We start from the raw sequence: 18,972 nt of genomic DNA on the forward strand, positions 1-18,972 counted from the left end.
CCAGACTCACAAACCCTCAGAGCTTGTTTTTGGTTTTATGCGTCAGGCTGAGTAAATGCTCTGCTGTTGGGAGGAGGACCCGGAAGCTTCATGTTGTTTCTCTGTTCTTTAGTCTACTCCATGTATAGCTGTGCTCTCCGAAATGAGGGAACTGGACACAGAACGGCAGCTCCAGGCAGCCCAGAGGTAAAGAAAAGCACCATCGTGGGTTATCAGTAAAGAGCCATTGTTCCTGTTTTAAGTCTCAACATGAACATTAATCAGTGTTACAGAAGTGCAGCTCATCAGTTGTGTACTAGCATTAAGAGCAGGTTTTACAGCTGTGTTCGGTGCTTCAGTCCTTTGGGAAAGCTCCAAAATGACCTGAAAATGAACTTTTTCTTACACATCTGAGGCAGGTTGCTGTAAACACAGACTGAGCTGATCCAGAAGCTTCGACGCCATCAGAACATTTGACTTTCTTTGACATGGAAAGTGCTACTACTAGTTCACCTATTGAATGAATTATAGATAATTAAAGTATATATTTTAATATATTAACTAAGAAATCACAATGCAGCCATAGAAACACTAGTGTGTGTGTGTGTGTGTGTGTGTGTGTGTGTGTGTGTGTGTGTGTGTGTGTGTGTGTGTGTGTGTGTGTGTGTGTGTGTGTGTGTGTGTGTGTGTGTGTGTGTGTGTGTGTGCTCTGTCTTCTCCATCCCCAGTAAGTCGTGGAGGATGGCTGCTTATACTGAGCCAGGATCCTCTGGAGGTTTCTTCCTGTTAAAAGGGAGTTTTCCTCTCCACTGTCGCTGCATGCTTGCTTAGTATGAAGATTACTGTAAAGTCACTGACACTAGTCAGTGACTCGATGCAACCTGCTGGGTTCCTTATATAGGAAACTTTTCACTGATTGGCTTAATGAACTGACCTGGATTGGAATGTTTATTATGTGAAGTGCCTTGAGACGACTCTTGTCGTGATTTGGCGCTATATAAATAAACTTGAATTGAATCAGAGCATCTAGTTTATGAATAATCTCACATCTTACAGTTTCAACACCATTACTGTGAATATTGTGACCTTTAGGTACAGAGGTGGCTCTGTCATCAGTTCTGATTAAATCAGAGACAAAGTGGTTGTTTAGTTATCATTTTGTTGTTTCAGCTCCTTGGATCAGTCACCACCTAACAGCTCAGCTGCAACCAGCAGCACAAACCTGGTAAGACCAGTCTGTTGGTACAGAAAACACATTATGACCCATAAATAAACAAATTCAATAGATTTTTACCACTCTTGGTGAAGCCCTTTAGCAGCCCCCCCCCCCCCCCCCCCATGAAGCTGATCTAATCCAGTCCTGCTCTGACACCTAGTGGTTAAATGCTGCTACTTTGTCTATCTTTTGAATTTGAGTGTTTCCTGACTCGTTTGGTTTATTTCTTGCAGACTAGAACCAAAGCCAGGGTTGGCTCCTCTTCTCCCGCCAAAGGAAACACGAGCGATGGGGGTTTTGGTACCAAGAAGGCTCGCTCTTCTTTTGGCCGCGGCTTCTTGAAGCTGCGTGGAGGCAAGCAGGCGTCCAGCTCCCCGAACCTTGGTGAGTCCAGCTAAACACGCTCCTGTTGCAATCACAGTATACAATGTTCTTGTCTTTTATTTAGAAGATGACCCATTAGTTTTGGCAGAACGTCTGCTGTGGGTGATTCACGTGTTAATGCTTACAGCTGAGATGGAACAAAAAGGTACAGAACACCTGGATCTGGCTGGCGTTCCCTCAAAGAAATCCCGTGATGCGGCTCTTCCTGCATCATCCCCAGAGGCCAAGAAGAAGCCGAAAGGGTTGATGAAGTTTTTCGGCAGGTGACGCTGCGGTCTGCCGTCCGTGAGTCATCACGAGGTTGTTTGTTGGTTTTTAATATTGCGGTGCTCCTTCAGGCTGAAGAGGAGTCACTCCACCTCCTTCAACCTGGACGACTCCGACACGGCGTTTAGAAGGGGCGGAGTCCGAGCCACCGCTGGCCCGCGACTCGGCTGGTCGAGTGACTCTAAACACAAGTAGGTGTTTTAAATGACATCCAACTCGGGTTTATAACATTTGCGTCATTTTTAAACGAGTCATCGGTGTAAACTCGGGTAGCGTTTTTGTTTTGCCGTGAGGTAAGAACAGTCCCTGTCCCGCGTCCAGGGCCGTGGACGTTCCTTTCGCCCGGTGGGATAAAGACGAGGTTTCCACCTGGCTCCATGAGCAGGGCCTGGGTGTGTACGCAGCTCCGGGTCAGAACTGGATCAAATCAGGACAAACGCTGCTGCAGGCGTCACAACACGACCTGGAGAAGGTGGGATGAACTCTGCTGTGATCAGATCTAACGAGTTAATCTGGTTTACGTCATTGAAATTAGAATCCGAGGACTTCTACAGTTAAACACCGGACCAGATGTTTGGGATTGCTGCAACGCTCCTCTGAGGACAGTCGTGTTTGTGTCTCCAGGAGTTGGGCATGAAGCAGCCTCTCCACAGGAAGAAGCTGCAGCTCGCCCTCCAGGCTCTCGGGACCGAGGACGACGACCTTCAGGGCAAACTGGACCATAACTGGGTGACCAGTGAGTGACCAGTCTCAGAGCCGACTCTTGTGTTTGCACACCTCTGACTGTTGCCGTTTTGCACCAGGGTGGCTGGACGACATCGGTCTCCCGCAGTATAAAAGTAACTTTGACGAAGCTCGAGTGGACGGACGCATGCTGCACTACATGACTGTGGTGAGCAGATGGGGCTCATTAAAGCTGCTCGGGCGTCTCTAGAAGCCTAAAGATCAGACATTTAGTGTCCAAACTCTTAACGAGGTTGGAATAAATCCCCCCACGGGTGACCAGGACTCGTTAACGCTGCTGTTTGATCTGTTCTCTAGGAAGACCTGCTGTCTCTGAAGGTTGGGAGTGTCCTTCATCACCTGAGCATCAAAAGAGCCATTCAGGTCCTGCGCTTAAACTCATTTGAACCCAACTGTGTGAGGCGACGGCCATCTGATGAGGTATCACACCCCTGACTGCACGCTTCAGCTTTCATTAGAAAACCTGAGTTCTTGACTCGAACTGCTGTGGTTGAGCAGAACAACCTGACTCCAGCTGAGATCTCCCAGTGGACCAACCACAGAGTGATGGAGTGGCTGCGCTCCGTTGATCTGGCTGAATACGCTCCTAACCTAAGAGGAAGTGGCGTTCACGGCGGGCTGATGGTGAGGAAGCGGCTCCTTGTGCGTTAATTAGAGCAGATCACGTGCACTTCTCAGACCTGACCACGGTTGTGCTCTATGAAGGTGTTGGAGCCTCGTTTTAACGTGGAAGCTCTCGCCCTGCTGCTCAACATCCCTCCCAGTAAAACCCTGCTCAGACGCCACCTGGCTACACACTTCCACCTGCTGGTGGGTTCTGAGGCGCAGCGGCAAAAGCAGGAAGGTCTGGAGAACCCGGACTACTCCGTCCTCACAGCCACCGCCAGAGTCAAGGTCGGTGTCTGCTCTGCACTTCTCCATCATCCGGTCACTATGGCAACAAGTTGAGCTTTGGTTTTGTAATTGTGAACGAGGCTCGCTGCTCTTTGAAGGAGTCCGGAACAAGCTCATTAGCGTGTCTGTCTAACTTCTGACGATGCTTTATTGTTGCTCTGAGAAGTTTCAGCCTTGTGGGTTTTTGCGTCGCAGCCCAGACGTTCATCGTTTGGTGGTTTTGGCTCGTTGAGGAGGAGACGCGATGATTGTGAGGACTACGTTTGTCCTTTGAACATAGAAATGCCAAAGAACAGCAGCTTCCACAGGAACGTTGGGATCTACGAGGATAATCTGGACCCGCTGGAGCAGGTAAATGTTTTTATCTCCATGACGACCACCTTACCTGTTACAGTCATGAGTCTGAACTGACGTTGCAGATGGAGGACTCGGAAGGAGCGGTCAGACAGATCGGAGCGTTTTCTGAGGGGATCAACAACCTGACGGTGAGAAGTGAACCTGCTCTAGTCTGATGTGGTCTGAGAGGATGAGGTGACGCTAGCCTGATTATGTTTCAGAGCATGCTAAAGGAGGAAGAGCTTTTCCGGGAGATCTCCGTTTTCCCTTTGGAGGACATCAAAACTGAAGCACAAGTCTGAGCTTCAGCCTCTTCCTTCACGTATTTAACGATATTATTGCATGAGCTGAAAATGTATCTTTACTGCAGTTAATAGTGAGAACTTGTCACCTTAATGACGTTTCACCCGTATGATGTTAAAATCATCCAGTCAGGGTGTTCGGTTAGAGGGGGTCTGCTCGGCAGCTGCTAGCTTGACTCCATCAGAATTAGTTATTTTTACTCCTCATCCATGTTAGCGTAGTGTCGTACTCAAAGTTCTACCTGGACAGAAGAACTAACTGCTAATTTTGGGGAGGGGGGGGGGGGCTGTTTTAGCTCATCTGTCATCTGCTGAGAGACGATAACTTCATATTACGGTGTGTTTCAGCTGCTCAACTCTAAACCAAAGACACGTTTGTACAAGCTGTATTTGTTTCATGCATGCTAATTATTGTTTTACTTCTGTTTTTGGTAATAAAAGTGAATAAATCTGACTTAGTTTGTGCAGAGCAGCTTGCAGCGGTCCTTCACTATTTTCATGCGGTCCTTGTCTGCTGCTAAAATACCTGTAATGTGGAAAACTTCTCGTCTTGTGCCGATCCCTAAGGAAACAGGTGTCAGCTGTCCAGTCTAGGCCTATTGCGTTGACATCACACTTAATGAAATGTTTTGAGTCGTCCTTAAATGCCTGAGAGAACAGGTTGTTTCCTTCCCAGATCCCCTTCAGTTTGCATATAGGAAGGGTGTAGGTGTGGCTGATGCCCTTCTGTATCTGCTGGACATTATTTATTAACACCTTCGAAAGCCAGCAGTTTAGTGTGACTTATGTTTCATTTTTCTAGTGCTTTTAATACCAGTCAGCCCCATATTTTAGGAAATAAATTATTGGATTTTAGACTATTTCTTGAACAGGCCCCAGTTTGTGAGGGTTGGGGGTCAGTTTTATCTTTATTTACACTGTATACAGCGGACTGTAGGCACAGTTTACCATCTTGTCACAGAAGCTCTCCGATGACACTGCCCTACTGGGCCTGATCTCCCGGGGTGATGACCTGGCTTATAGGGAGGAAGTTAACTCCTTTGTTAGATGGTGTGATGTAAACTTTCTGCAAAACACAAGAGCTGGTTATTGATTTTAGAAAGAAAAAAACAAACATTCTCTCCAGTGGTCATCAAAGGCCAACCTGTTGAAACTGTGGAGACATAAATATCTTGGGGTACCTCAACAATAAGTTAAACTGGAAAAGGACCAGCGATGCTGTTAAGACCCAGTCCAGACTGTTTTTTCTTAGGAAGCTAAGATCCTTTGATATAAGTAGGAGGCTCTTGAATGTGTTATCAGGGGATTATGTCCAGTGTGTTGTTTTATGCTGTGTTGTTGGGGCAGGAGCCTCACTGCTGAGGACCAAAACAGGGTCAACAAAATGATCAAGAAATCCGGCTCAGTGGTTGGGCAAAGCTTGAACTCATTTGATCATCGACAAAGGATGGAGAGTAAACTTACGATAGTTATGTCTCTGGAGGGTCACCCCTTCGTCAGGTCTTTAAGGGTCTCAGGAGCTCTTTTAGTGGGCGAATGTTAATGCCCCGTTGTTCCACTGAACGTTTTAGGAACCCTTGTTCCTGCTGCAGTGCGTTTTTACAACCAGCATTTTGTATGATCGTATATTTGACACTTCTATCGCGGCTGTGGCTTATAGCAGAGTCCAGCGAATGGCTTTTACTGTCCATGGCAATTCAATTGCCCCCTTGGGGATTAAGACAACCTTGAAAAAAGATGTTTTGGATCATAAAAAGTAGAAATCTGAAGGCTAGTGATGGGGACTGAAGTCTGATATCTAGCGTGTTTTAGTTGTTCCCCTGCTCCAACACAGATGTCACCAGCTTACATGTTTGTTATTTCCATTACATCATGCGTGTTGAAGATAAACTACTCAGAATCTGCACTCACACAACTTCCAGATGATTGATCATTAAAACAATGACACCATGAATATTTCAGTAGAACGTGTTTAAGCTGCACATTAAACACAAACCTGACATCTTTGGTAATGCCAAGGGCGGAACAAGCGATGGTAAGATATTAGAAAAGCTATTTGGTGCAAAGGCACTGAAAAACGGCCACCAACCTCAAATCCTCTGACATGAAACCACAGCAGGTTCGGTTTCTAAACACGTCCCCGTTATCACACCAAACACGTAAACAATTCCATCCCAAACTTCCACCCCTCATTCGTTGGTCCTTGCTGTGATTGTGCCACATGATCAACAAACGATGTGCAATACTTGCTGCTTTAGTGCGTTAGTCACGGCAGAAACGAGAGCCAGAGTCCCGTACAATATCCTGCCCTCGTTTCTTCCGGGTGGACGGACCTCTAGAAGGTGAACCTGTGGCTTGAGGAGTGTCCCACTTTGTCCAGGTTGGGGTTGCAGGCGAACTGGATCATGGGCGGAGGTCCACACATCAGGATGAGGGTGTCGTCGCTGGGAGGGGGCAGACGCTCCCTCACCATGTCCTCGCTGATGAAGCCCTGGCTGTACTCCCAGTCTGAAAAACAAATCAGCCCCCCAGACTCAACCACTCTGTGGAAACAGTGACACCTGCTGATGAAGAGGTGGAACAACACGTTTAAGCTTTCTGAATCAGATAAATGAAGCGAATGAACAGTTAAAGCTCCTGACGAATGTCTATTAAACCCTGCATGAGACAGTTACAAAGAAAACTACATTTATATATTTTCATATAAAAATCTGAATTATGAAATGCCATCAGAAGAACAGAATACTGAGGAGGTCTGCTCTCATAACTTATTGGTGCCGTTGCTAAAACAGCGTTTCTTTGAATTAGGTTTTATGTGAAAGAATATGGCAGCAAGCATCGTTTTAGTCTCCAGTTTGCATCGCCACCTTTTATACATGATCTGGATTTCATGACGGGTCCGGATCAAGAACTCACTCTCAGGTGCTCGGTCCACGGTGAACCACAGCTTGAAGCGGTCCGGATGGTTGACTTGGATCTCCTCCAGCTCATCCCGCAGCAGGATGTCCTTCTCAGTCTGTGGACACGACACTTTGTTATCCATTCGTTTAAATCATCGGGACACGAACAACAGACCTAACTGGGTCCAACTGGGACTGGACCAGTTAGGGTGGTTTTCTAGGGAACACTACTCAGTAACTCGGAGCGGTGCAGCTCGGCCTGACCACTGTTTGGTATTTTCCCTCTACCTGCTCCCCTTTTTTTAGTCCCTGCTCCGTTTAGGTACCCGACAAGGCTGAGTCTGGCTGCTGATTGGCTAGTGGGCGGAGTCACTGGTTGCTCTGGAGTTTTTTGGCCTTCCGTTTCACTGCCTGCTGCCATGTCCTGGTTCAGAGTGACAAAAAGCCACCAAACTGAGCTAAATGTCCAACAACACCAACATTTTTCAGCTCGGTTGTGTTTCTGTGGAGCACAGGTTACGTTCCGCTGTTTACCGACCTCCTCGTGTTATTTTGTCATGGAGCTGGCATCCGCTACACTCAGATGGGCCGACTCAAACCCCGCTGTACAGAGCTGTTTTAGGCCGAGTAGTGCTCCTGGAAACCCACCTTACTGCATCACTGGTTGTGTTCCTGGTTTATGGAGCTCACCTGGTTAGCAAACAGCAGGTGACACACCGTTTGGTCCTGAGGATCCTTCATCACAGCTGTGATGAGCTGCAGCATGGGGGTGATCCCTGGGAAAAAATGTCACCTCTGGTTAGATTTGTTTTTATTTGACTAAATTCTGCAGAAAGATTTTTTATCTGGAGGAACCAGCTGATGGATTATTTTGGACCTTGTGTGTGTCGCCTTAATCAGAAATGAACTGGAACTGTCTCACATGACAGAACCAGGGTTCTCTCAGATTTCATCACCGTTTAACAGCTCGATACTGCAACACGTGGCCTCAGATCATCACTTTGTAGGGTTTTGCACATAGAAATGTGATTTACTTTAGTGGACTTCTCATTTTTTAGCAATTTAAAGAAGCAATATGTAAGAATTCTACTACAAAACAGTCAGTTTTCTCCTTAAAAAAAACCAAAAACGAGACAAAGTCACCATTTATAACAGTGAGCGTGGGGTTGCTGTGTCTCCAGAGAACTAACGCTGCAGCGTCAGCTTATGATATTTAACATCAGCAGACAAAAGGCTCCGGAGTTGTTTAAAGAACTGAAACAGCAAACCGGTGCAACCCAGGAGCCACGGCATCTTTTGTTTCACTCCAATATTAAGCTTGGTTTATGCTTGACACATTTACTTTCCGTTTGGTGATGCGGCTCGCAGATGGAACGCGCTTCACAACTCGCAGCGTTTATGGTTCATGCGGCTTGTCTCTGCAGTGAGCCAATATTCTCCCAAACTGTAGGGGGCAGCATGGAGCTCTACGGCATGCATCCAACACTACACCATAGTAGAAGTAGAAATTACTGTTTACAACATGGCATGTCAGCTATTTTAACAGCATCCTCGTCTTTTCCGACAGTGCGAGCTATTTCTCTCCAAGAATTATTAACATGTTGATCACAGTGATCTTTGAGAGCTGAATCATACAAATGTCTGTATTTCTGTCCTAACGCAGTCATGGACACTTCTGGTTCTATAAATCTGTCTTCAACCAAGTCAGGAGATGCTGCTGCCCCATTTACCTCCCCCTCCCACCTATCTGTCTCTAGAAGTCAGGTGAAGAGGCAGCTGGAGAGACTGAACAGGAACAAGGCTGCAGGTCCAGATGGTGTCAGCCCCAGAGTACTGAAGGCCTGTGCAGAGCAGCTCTGTGGGATTCTGCAGCACCTCTTCAACCTCAGCCTGGTCCAGGAGAAGGTTCCAGGCCTGTGGAAGACATCCTGCCTTGTTCCAGTTCCAAAGAAAACTCGCCCATCAGTCAATGACGACTACAGACCGGTTGCCCTGACATCCCACATCATGAAGGTCCTGGAGAGACTCCTGTTGGTCCACCTGAATAAGCAAACTAGAACATATCAGGACCCGCTGCAGTTTGCTTATCGCCATGGAGTTGGAGTTGAAGATGCCATCATCCAGCTGCTTCAACCAACCCACTGTCATCTGGACAAAGCAGGCAGCACTGTCAGGGTCATGTTCTTTGATTTCTCCAGTGCATTTAACACAATCCAGCCTGATGTACTTTGCCAGAACCTCCAGAAGACACAGGTGGGGGCCTCAGCTATCGCCTGGATTAAAGACTACCTGACAAACAGACCACAGTTTGTGAGGCTGAAGAACTGCACATCAAACCAGGCGATCAGTAACATTGGAGCACCACAGGGGACTGTACTCTCACCATTCCTTTTCACCCTGGACACCTCAGACTTCCAGTACAAATCAGAGACCTGTCACCTACAGAAATACTCAGATGACTCTGCAGTTGTCGGGTGTATCAGAGATGGACAGGAAGCTGAGTACAGAGAGCTGGTGGAGCGCTTTGTGGCATGGTGTGGAAACAATCATCTGACCTTGAACGTGAACAAAACAAAGGAGATGATTTTAGACTTCAGAAGAAACAGGGTGGAGTCAAACACTGTTTCCATCATGGGAGAAGAAGTGGAGGTGGTTGAGGAATACAAATACCTTGGAGGTCACCTGGACAACAGACTGGACTGGAGAAAGAACAGCAAAGCCGTTTACAAGAAGGGAGACAGCAGACTGCACTTCTTGAGGACGCTTAGGTCCTTCAGTGTCTGTAGCAAGATGCTGCAGATCTTCTACAAGTCTGTTGTTGAGAGTGTAATCTCTTCAGCCATCGTCTGTTGGGGTAGCAGCATCAGAAGCAGGGACCTGAAAAGGCTCAACAGCCTAATAACAAAGGCTGGTTCTGTTCTGGGGACGACTGTAGAACCGCTGGAGGAGATAATGCAAAGAAGGATTCTTCAGAGAATCAAGAACATGATGGACAACTCTGAGCATTCTCTTCACAAGACTGTCCGACAACGGAAGAGTGTCTTCAGTCAGAGGCTTCTTCAGTTTGGCTGCAACACTGACCGCTACTGGAGATCCTTCCTGGCAACAGTCATTGTAATATACAACAACTCTTTGATGACTTGATTATTATTATTATTCTGAGCTACTACAGCAATCAATTTCCCTCTGGGATTAATAAAGTATTTTTGAATTGAATTGAATTGGATTTACGAACCTCTGCCATACTAGTTCTTGCCAGTCCGCCAAGTTTTTCCACGTCCGACCATTCGCGTGGTTAGAAAATTTCCTAGGTGTGCGGTGCAGAAAGTTTGGGCCGTGCAGAGGCGCGGTGGAGGGGCGTGGTTGTTAAAATGACGCAATTTAGCCGCGCGGACCTCGCGGACGCGTCAAGCATAAACCAAGCTTTAGGTGAAGCAGACTAGAGGCTAACTGTGAATTAGAAGCAAATAGTTTGCTCTAAAAATTCTCAATTTTCAATCAACAATGACTCAAATGTAAAAGCCTGTATTTGATATAGCACCTTCTAGAGTCCTGGAACCCCTCAAGGCGCTTTACAACACAATCATTCACCCATGCGTTGTAGCTACAGCTGCTTTGGGGCGCATTGACAGAGGCGAGGCTGCCAAGCACTGGCGCCACCGGTCCCTCTGACCACCACCAGCAGGCAAGGTGGGTTAAGTGTCTTGCCCAAGGACACAATGACAGCGACAGACTGAGTGGGACTCGAATCTGCAACCTTCCATTTACGAGGCGAGCACTTAACTCCTGTGCCACCGTCACCCCTACAATAATACAGTGAAGTGTGTGTGTGTGAAGCTTGTAGTGGGTCAATCGTGGCGTTTTACTTCCTTTAATCGGTCATTCAAAAGCTATGGAACTCAGAACGGCACTGAGTGACTGTAGTGCCCTAATTAGACCAAAAGATGTCATTCTTACACATTTGACCTTTAACTCTGTTCAGATCAAATAAAAAAATCATGGAATGGCATCTAATTTCATATGTTTTTGTTTCTGTTGGCTAAAGTGGGACAAAACTGATCGGGTCACCCTCTGGGTGAATAAAGCTGCTGGAACGATTCCCTTATGGGAAAGGTTTTTATTGCTCTAACAATTAAAAAAAAACCTAAAGGGTTTGAAAATAAGTGAAATCCATTAAAGCCATTTTATCCCAATTAAATAAATGTTTGTGTACAAACATTCTGATGAAAGCAGGAACCTAAATCTGGCCTTCCAAATGAAAAGTTTTACAATAAAAACACATTAAACCCCTTAGCATTCCAGCGTCCCGCCCATGGGACAAAAACTCTGTGTTCATTAAACCTGGAAATTTAAGGGTTTAATGAATACAATATTTACTATACAAGTTCAATAGTTTAACTTTTTGTTACCAAATTAAATGATGAAGGTCTAATATTTAAATAAAAACAAAATAAGAGTCCCATGAAATCGTTTTATTCAACTTTATTTTAAGAACGAAACTTTTTAGATCATAAAATATGGAATTTTGGGGAAAACTACCTTAAAGAGCAAGTCACCCCTACCAGATTCTTACTCAACTCCCACTTCCTGTTTGAAAAATGCAACAAATGCTGTAGCCTAGCAGACCGAGAGGGTAGAGCTGCTAACAAATACACACATTCACAACATTGTGACATCATAATTTACCATCTAACATCATAGTGTACCTCTTAGCCAATAGCGATGGCAGATTTAAATTCGAATGTAGTGCAGAGTTTTTGCCTGACGACAGTGCATCGTTGACAGTTTTAGGCAGAATAAATAATAAATAAAGTGCCGAATTATTGACTACATGTGTCTACAGCATGATCAGACACTCATTTATATAGTTTATCAGCAAAAAAAAAAAAGATTTTGAGTGACTTCCTCTTTAAAAGAGTGGATGTAAATCTCAAATGAAAAACTCATTTTTTAATGTGAATCCTTTAATGTTTATGTATGTTTATGTATTTAGCAGACGTTTTTGTCCAAAGCGACTTACAAATGAAAAAGGGACATTATGGAAGTTTGACAGCCAAAACACGTATAGAAATAATAAATGTCTTCTTCATACATTCTCCTGCAATGCCCTGGTCCTGTAGAATGAGCCCTGGCATTTTTACTGTGATTGCCTGTTTTTCTGTAAAATCACAGAAAAAGAGAGATGCTCGGGTCGAGCAGGCTGCTTCATGCGCGTTCACGCTCAGGCATCGCCCTCCGAACCGTTCTTTGGACGTTGTTTCAGCTGTCATCAAGGATATAAATGTTACGGATACAGAAAACGCCACTGGCGGTTTAGCTCGCCTAGATAAACTTCGGACTTACGTGCGGAAGATGCGAGTTTGATTCTGGATGTGAACATAGTTGTTCTAGTGTTTCTTTTTTACATTAGTGAAATTTTTTTTACAGTAAGATGCCCAAATTTTTATTTGAGACTCGCCGAACGGCTTTGAATTCACGGATAAAAAGATGTGGGTTCAACTTTCATTTTGGAACAATTTTTCAAGCAAGGGAAGGGAATGATCTGAGCATGCAGGAGGACTGACCCATCATAAACCTTTGTCGGCTGTGCTGAAGAGAAAGCTACAGAACCAAATTATTTATTAATTCCCCCCCCCCACACACACACAGACCATCACACACAAGGGACTGTCTCAGCTGTTATTTTCGTTAAGGAGTGTGCACGTACAGCATGCGCGCCTCGTGCACGAGCCTACTATTGAAGCTGCCGTTACGCTTTTGGCCTGAGGGGGCAATTGCGAGCATAAAAATTCAAAACTCTGTAAAGTCCCTTTACATGAAGCAATTGGCCCTTTTAGCTCATCCTGTCCTATTATGTTACTGTATTACCTTTTTTTTATCTGTAAAAATAAATAAAAATGATTTGATAGTTTTATAATCTTATGTTTAGTAGAGCCGTGTTAGCATCGGTGCGGCTTTAATGCCAGGGTTCCCCTCACCTGTTCCTCCAGCGATCATGCCCACATGTTTGGCTGTTTTGGTCACAGCTGGAGACTTTTTCTCAGGCTGAATGGCAAAAACACCTAAAGAGGAAAAGCGACACTTTAACTTCCCTTTACTTCTTTACTTCTGCGGGACTGAGCTTTAATCTGTGTCGGGTCATGTGAGGGCGCACCCCGTCTCCGTCCCACAGCCACGCCTCACTTTACGCCACTCACCTTTTCCTTTGTAAACAAGGAGGCCGCTGGGTCCTCGGAAGTCTACCGTGTCGTTGACCTTCAGGCTCTCCAGGTGCTGACTCATCTTCCCTCCTTCGGGGAATTTTGGGTTGACGCCTTTAAAGTAAACCTGTGAGCACAGAACAAGTGAGATGTAAATGCATCAAAACAGAAAAGGGTTCTGCTCTCACCTTCACCACCAGGTCCACGAAGCCTTTGTCATCATCGCTGGACACTGGCGTGTACGGGCGGACGACGAGCTGCCCGTTTACTTTTGCAGACAGATAAATGTGCTGCCCTGCAACAAAAAACAAACAGATGGTTCACAAACGTGGCTTCGGTTCATCTTTAGTCTTTACACCAAACAGAGAATCACATAAAACGCAGCAAAGCAAAGATACCGGAGAGTAAAGCAGAGGGCTAATCCCATTAACCAGGCTTACTCTGACAATCCCGGTTCATTTTCCCCTAATTTGGTTCTGCGAACGAGGCTGACCATAACCCCTCCTTTCCACCGGAGCCGTCAGCAGCACGTTACTGCAGCAGCACGTCTAGCTCGCGTATGCTGCTGCTTGGCCCTTCCCACGAGACGCGAAGCAGCAGGGGAGCAGCTGTCACCGACAAACACGAAGTCACGCAACATTAGCAAAATCACGCGTGACTTTGTCAGTAAACACAACAACAAGCAGGAGAAAACTACAAAAGAAATCACGTTAATAATTAGCATAAACTCACCATCTTGCCCTAAAACCGCAGATACGTCACTCCATGCGTTATCCTTCTTGACGTTGTCTTTATGAAAACTGTGACTGGGATCAAACAGGACTGGATACTTCTCCACTTCAGTAGTCAACCTTTCGTCATCCATTATGGAAAAACAAAGGAGACCGCTAGCTAGGTGACAACTTTTTTTTAAAATGTAAAGCAACCGGAAGGCAGTACGTTTCTTTATTCTGAAAATCTCGGGGAGCTTCGCTCTGTTTCCGCGTCCGATTTCCTGTCTTTACTTCCCCAAAAATGTCGAACTTGACCCGTTTCAGAGGCGTAGCGCGTAGAAAATAGAACCGGCACGTAAGGGCGGCGACATGCTGCTCCTGAGACGCGGCCGACTCGCGCTGCTGACGGCTCCGGTGGAAAAGGTCCTGTTGACCACAGCGGTCCCTATCAGCAGCTATGACGTGCTGCTGCAGTAACGTGCTGCTGACGGCTACGTCACGGCTCCGGTGGAAAGGAGGGGTAAGCCCCGCCCACTCATGTGGTGACACATGCTTGGGGACTAGTAATGTTATCCTTGAGCGGGGGGGCTCACTTCTGTATCGACCTTCAAAGACGTGGCGATGCCTTGCTTCATTGTGCGTAAGATCACGTGACTTTTCCAAACGAAGCTTCATGACATCACATGCTTCACGTCAGCCTTGAATTCAGGGCGAGGAGGTCAATATGGTTGGCGGCAGAAATGTGTCTTTAAGTATCTTTAGAGCTTCTCCATTAATTTAAGGATTTACAAGTCCCAACTCTGGGATGGGCACCCCCATGATTAGAATGAAGCATGGGATTATAGAAGTCCTCTTCTCAGACCCATCCCTGTTCACACCTCCTGAGTCGATGCCTGCTGCTGGGACAGTCTAGCCTAGTGAACTAGACCAAATTCTTGCTTTGCAAAGAATGGTCTAGGCATGCTCCATTGGAACCTCAGCAGCTCCTGCCAGGACTCTGGCTGGCCAATCACAGCTCTCTAGAGGGGTTTCAAACACATAAAGAGCTGTGATTGGTCCCTAATGGTGGGCCAATCATAGTGCTCTATCTGCTTAGTGAACAAATCAAAGAGCTGTATCCGCTTTGTGGGCCAATCAGGGCACTCTATATGCCTGGTGGGTGGGATGATGCAACAGAGTGAAACAAGAGTATGTCACATTCATTGTCCAGTGGAATGCGGAGATCATTTGAAAGACAACGGTAGAACCCGCCCCACAACCGAGAGCCGTCAATGGAGCATGGCCAGACTAAATAATACATTTATTTAGTCTGGCTTGCCAGGCTAGGGACAGTCACTAACACAACTCCATAAATATTATGTCTACTGACAGAAGAGTAATAACAACTGTTTAACTTATCTGATGTAAAACAGACAGAAACAGACAGATTTGGACTTTTGTGTGCCACGCTGATGCTGGCCAGCAGATGTCACTCATTTTCTTGGGTTCAAATGATTCACGACACTGAACCATTTGCTTCATATTGGTTCAGTGGTTTGGACAGCTTTGGTTTCTCCATCACTATTGTGGACAAGCCTGCTCCGGGACAGGCTAGCTGCAAGGCTTGTTTAGACTACTGCAGCTGGCTTTTCTGAGCAGAACCTCCCTGAACCGTCTACAGGTGGTTCAGAACGCCTGTGCTCGGCTTCTGACCAAGTCCTCCAAACACACCCACATCACCCCGCTTCTCCTCCAGCTTCACTGGCTGCCAGTCAACTTCAGGGTTCATTTCAGCATCCTGGTTTTGGTTTTCAGGGCCTTACATGGACAAGCACCATAATACATTGACTGATACAATTTCAGGTTCTCTAAAACAGCATTATGGTTCAGAGCAAAGAAATAATGATCAATAATTTAAAAACTGATGGCAGGAGCCAATATTCGTTCTTTTCTTTTCCAAGACAGACGTCGTGATTTCAAAAATGTTTTTTCGTACCTGCTTACTAAAAGAAAAGGAATGTTTTAGAAAAGCTCAACAGTTGAGAAACATGCCAACAACATTCTCCTGCTGCTCCACCAAGAGCCGTACCCAGCACCTTTAAGTTTCAACACACCTGATTTCAATCAGCAGGTAATTAACTGGCTGCTGCACAGATGGTTCGACCACTGAATGAAGCGTGTTGGGAGCAGAGAAACCACTAAAACGTGCTGGATACCTGCTTTCCAGGCCCAGAGTTAAATACCCCTGATCCGGAGCGTCTTCACATACTGCATCTCCTCAGAAAACCTCAGCAGCAGTTTACAGGAGACCACTAGAGCAGAACTCCAAACACAAAATATGAACGGCATCCAAAACACAGCCAATGCCTGCAAGGACCCAACACACCCTCACCCCAAGCAGGCTGAGGGACAGCTTCAGTCCTAGAGCTGCACCAGACTGACCCTACATACCACCATGCTGACGAAGACCTGATGCTGCCGTGAGCTCAACTCTACTATGCATACAAACACTTTAACAGCCACATGCAGCCATACTTACATCCATTCACCGTGATAAAGCATTTACCTTAGCAGAAATCTTGGCTTTTCATTTTACTTAAATTTGGTATTTCTCGTGCACCAACACTGAGCTGCACACTAATCCTGTTGCACGTGACAATAAACCATTATTGTGTTTGGAGCATTTGAACACGATGGGCGTGGCAACATGGCTCTTTGCTGCGCATACTGACCGATGGGCAGGCCGAGGACGTGTTGAGGAGAAGGCAGAGCGAAGCGGAACTTCCTCGTGTCGTGACTTACAATCTAAACAAGAAAAAAAAAATAAACAGTTCCTCAAACAACACAGATCAAAGCTGCACACCTCGCTGGTACGTGAACGGATCTGCTGCTGCGTTCAGACAGCAGCGCTGCGTTCATCCTTCTCACCTGTTTGTCAATCAGCCGCAGAGCATATTTAATGTTTGGGTCCTCCAAGGTGATTGCAGGTCTCCTCTTGGAGAAGAAAAGTCTGAAGATGAGGTTCACGATGCTGTCAAAACCGCCTCGAATCAGCTGCGAAGAGAAGGTCAAAAGCAGGAGAATGACTCAGACCACCGGCTAGCATTAGCTACCCACTGTTTGAGACGTCTGCAGGGTGTTGTCGAGCTAAATGTCATTTATAGGAAATCCCTAACTGGAGAAAATGAGTCACGCAAATTCCTGCGGGGAGGCCCAACTTCACTTAGTTTGGAAGAGTACACCTTAGCTCAAGCTAGCTTTGACTAGTGCTAAAAATTAGCAGAAGCAAGACTTGCGTGAGAAAGTTGCATTGATGAATACTCACGCCAATGATGTAGGACAACATTTTCAGTCTGTTTAGATAACGGAAAGGTTGTTCGTCGGAGCAGAAAGCAGCTGCGCTGGAGGTCGCTACCAACAAACGCTATGAAGGGGAGGAGAACCAATCCCTCATGGAAGGCGTCCTAAGCATGTACGGAGAACAACATCCGGCCGGGGATTCCAAAAAGTAAAAGCCGTGCTAAAATTTTTTTAAAACTCAGCCCTTAAAACATTTCAAAACTAAAAATATTTTATTATTAATAATATTACAGCGAGGTGTTTTCTATTACTTTCTGATTTAAGGTAGAAAAACACAAACTTTAAAAAGGTCTGCTTTGGAAACTTCCGGTGCTTTGATCCAACGTCACTTCCTTATTGGGTATGGATTTACAAAACAAAACAAAACAAAACAAAAACAACTTAAAAATAACGGCTAAACGTATTATTTAAACAACACTTATCAATCACTGTTAAAATAATATTATCTATCCACGTATCTACTTCCCCAGTGTGAAATAAATACGTTAATTGAAAACGCTTCTGAAATGTTTTTATTGCTATTGAAATTAAATGACGTTGAAATTAACACCACCTATTTTTTACACAATGAAATGGTACACCAGAAATACACTCCGACCCAAACTGTATTTTTTTTCATGCACGTACAGATTAGGGCTCCTCTATTTTTAGTTGTCATGCTTCATGGGTTGACCTGATTTTAATCTATCATTTCCTCCTGCAGCTGACTAGCTTTGTTTCTGATATTACATCTCCTTATGACCACCAGCTATTCACAATAAACAAATAATCATGCAATCACGAGTGAGCAAGAAGATGACAATTTGGTGTTACAAACTTATTTGTTAGATTGAATTTACAAGTGAGATTTTGTGTATTGACGGTTAATTGAAATTACTTTATGGTTGTTTACTGTTTAGTAAAGCATGGCGTCGCCAGTTTCCCTGTCATACAGGTTTGATATCGGAAAGGAAACCTTGGAACCTCTTCTCAACACCAAGTTTGAAACCGCATAAGCTTGAATAGGTGATGTGGTCAGATTTTTTAAAAGATGCAATGTGTCGTTGGACTAGGACTGCCGCGGGACAATAATCCAATACCGATATATAACGATAGAGCACACTGCGATTAAATAAAGGGTACATAAAACAGTTTCCCTTCCTTTTTCACTTGAGCCAATCATGTGGCATAATACTAGAATTGCTCCATGTTGGACCAATCATCTGGCTGGAATAGATTAATTAAAAACAATTTTATTGCCTTAATATGGATGTGGAGGGGAATCAATGCCCTCCAGTGGCACCAAGTTGAAACTACATCTAGGTTCTGAGACACTACACAACTTTTCACATTTCTAAATTATTTTCTTGAGCCAGTGTGTGTAAAAACGATCCTTTACTATTTTAATGAAAGGCCAACCAGCCCCGATGGCCTCCTGTGGCAATAATGTTCCACTTGCAACTGAAGAGTAAAAAAAAAAAAAGGAGCCGACATACCTGGTGCTGCAGTCTATTTCCAGCATGTGTCCTTGATGTTTTAGTTCACGAACATAGCTGGTTTGTTTAATTTGGTGATGAATCACTTCTGTAGATACTAAAGAAGGCTGGGTAGACATTTCAGCATTAAAATTAAGGGGTTAAAAATACAAACGGCGAGGAGATACGTTTTGCTTTTGGTTCTACAAACATGCACTGGGAGATGCTAAAAGCAAGCCAAAAC

At 45.2% G+C, this 18,972-nt stretch overlaps 2 protein-coding genes across 4 annotated transcripts in view; one reads left to right on the forward strand and one right to left on the reverse strand.

The window, feature by feature from the left end:
• Nucleotides 1–4,577, forward strand: part of ppfibp1a (PPFIA binding protein 1a) — a 32,925-nt gene extending 28,348 nt beyond the window's left edge. For all 3 annotated transcript variants that reach the window (XM_015961193.3, XM_070547792.1, XM_015961202.3), the window contains 14 exons: nt 113–186; nt 1,150–1,204; nt 1,429–1,579; nt 1,707–1,842; nt 1,918–2,037; nt 2,168–2,318; nt 2,471–2,582; nt 2,650–2,738; nt 2,888–3,010; nt 3,089–3,214; nt 3,296–3,484; nt 3,680–3,835; nt 3,904–3,969; nt 4,042–4,577. In XM_015961193.3, the coding sequence (XP_015816679.3) occupies nt 113–186; nt 1,150–1,204; nt 1,429–1,579; nt 1,707–1,842; nt 1,918–2,037; nt 2,168–2,318; nt 2,471–2,582; nt 2,650–2,738; nt 2,888–3,010; nt 3,089–3,214; nt 3,296–3,484; nt 3,680–3,835; nt 3,904–3,969; nt 4,042–4,122 (1,629 nt within the window). In that variant the 3' untranslated portion in view covers nt 4,123–4,577. The remainder of the gene's footprint in view (nt 1–112; nt 187–1,149; nt 1,205–1,428; nt 1,580–1,706; nt 1,843–1,917; nt 2,038–2,167; nt 2,319–2,470; nt 2,583–2,649; nt 2,739–2,887; nt 3,011–3,088; nt 3,215–3,295; nt 3,485–3,679; nt 3,836–3,903; nt 3,970–4,041) is intronic.
• Nucleotides 4,578–6,074: 1,497 nt separating this feature from the next.
• cyb5r3 (cytochrome b5 reductase 3) lies at nt 6,075–17,864 on the reverse strand. The gene is made up of 9 exons (XM_015961213.3): nt 17,240–17,864; nt 16,843–16,968; nt 16,647–16,719; nt 13,411–13,517; nt 13,220–13,349; nt 13,001–13,084; nt 7,713–7,798; nt 7,039–7,138; nt 6,075–6,630 (listed from the first exon to the last, which is right to left on the reverse strand). Exons 1-9 carry the CDS (start codon nt 17,258–17,260, stop codon nt 6,458–6,460), a joined length of 900 nt encoding a protein of 299 aa, XP_015816699.1. The 5' UTR covers nt 17,261–17,864; the 3' UTR covers nt 6,075–6,457.
• Between the last annotated feature and the right edge of the window lie 1,108 nt (nt 17,865–18,972).

The sequence above is a fragment of the Nothobranchius furzeri genome, chromosome 1 (assembly GCF_043380555.1).
Source record: "Nothobranchius furzeri strain GRZ-AD chromosome 1, NfurGRZ-RIMD1, whole genome shotgun sequence".
Classification (NCBI taxonomy): domain Eukaryota; kingdom Metazoa; phylum Chordata; class Actinopteri; order Cyprinodontiformes; family Nothobranchiidae; genus Nothobranchius; species Nothobranchius furzeri.

Excerpts from the sequence above, each read along its gene's own strand:
- cyb5r3 (XM_015961213.3), bottom strand. The coding sequence starts at position 17,260 with ATGTTGTCCTACATCATTGGC. Across the intron at positions 7,139-7,712 it reads ACCTGCTGTTTGCTAACCAG|ACTGAGAAGGACATCCTGCT; the intron begins GTGAGCTCCATA and ends TCGTGTCCACAG. Across the intron at positions 6,631-7,038 it reads CGTGGACCGAGCACCTGAGA|ACTGGGAGTACAGCCAGGGC; the intron begins GTGAGTTCTTGA and ends TTTGTTTTTCAG.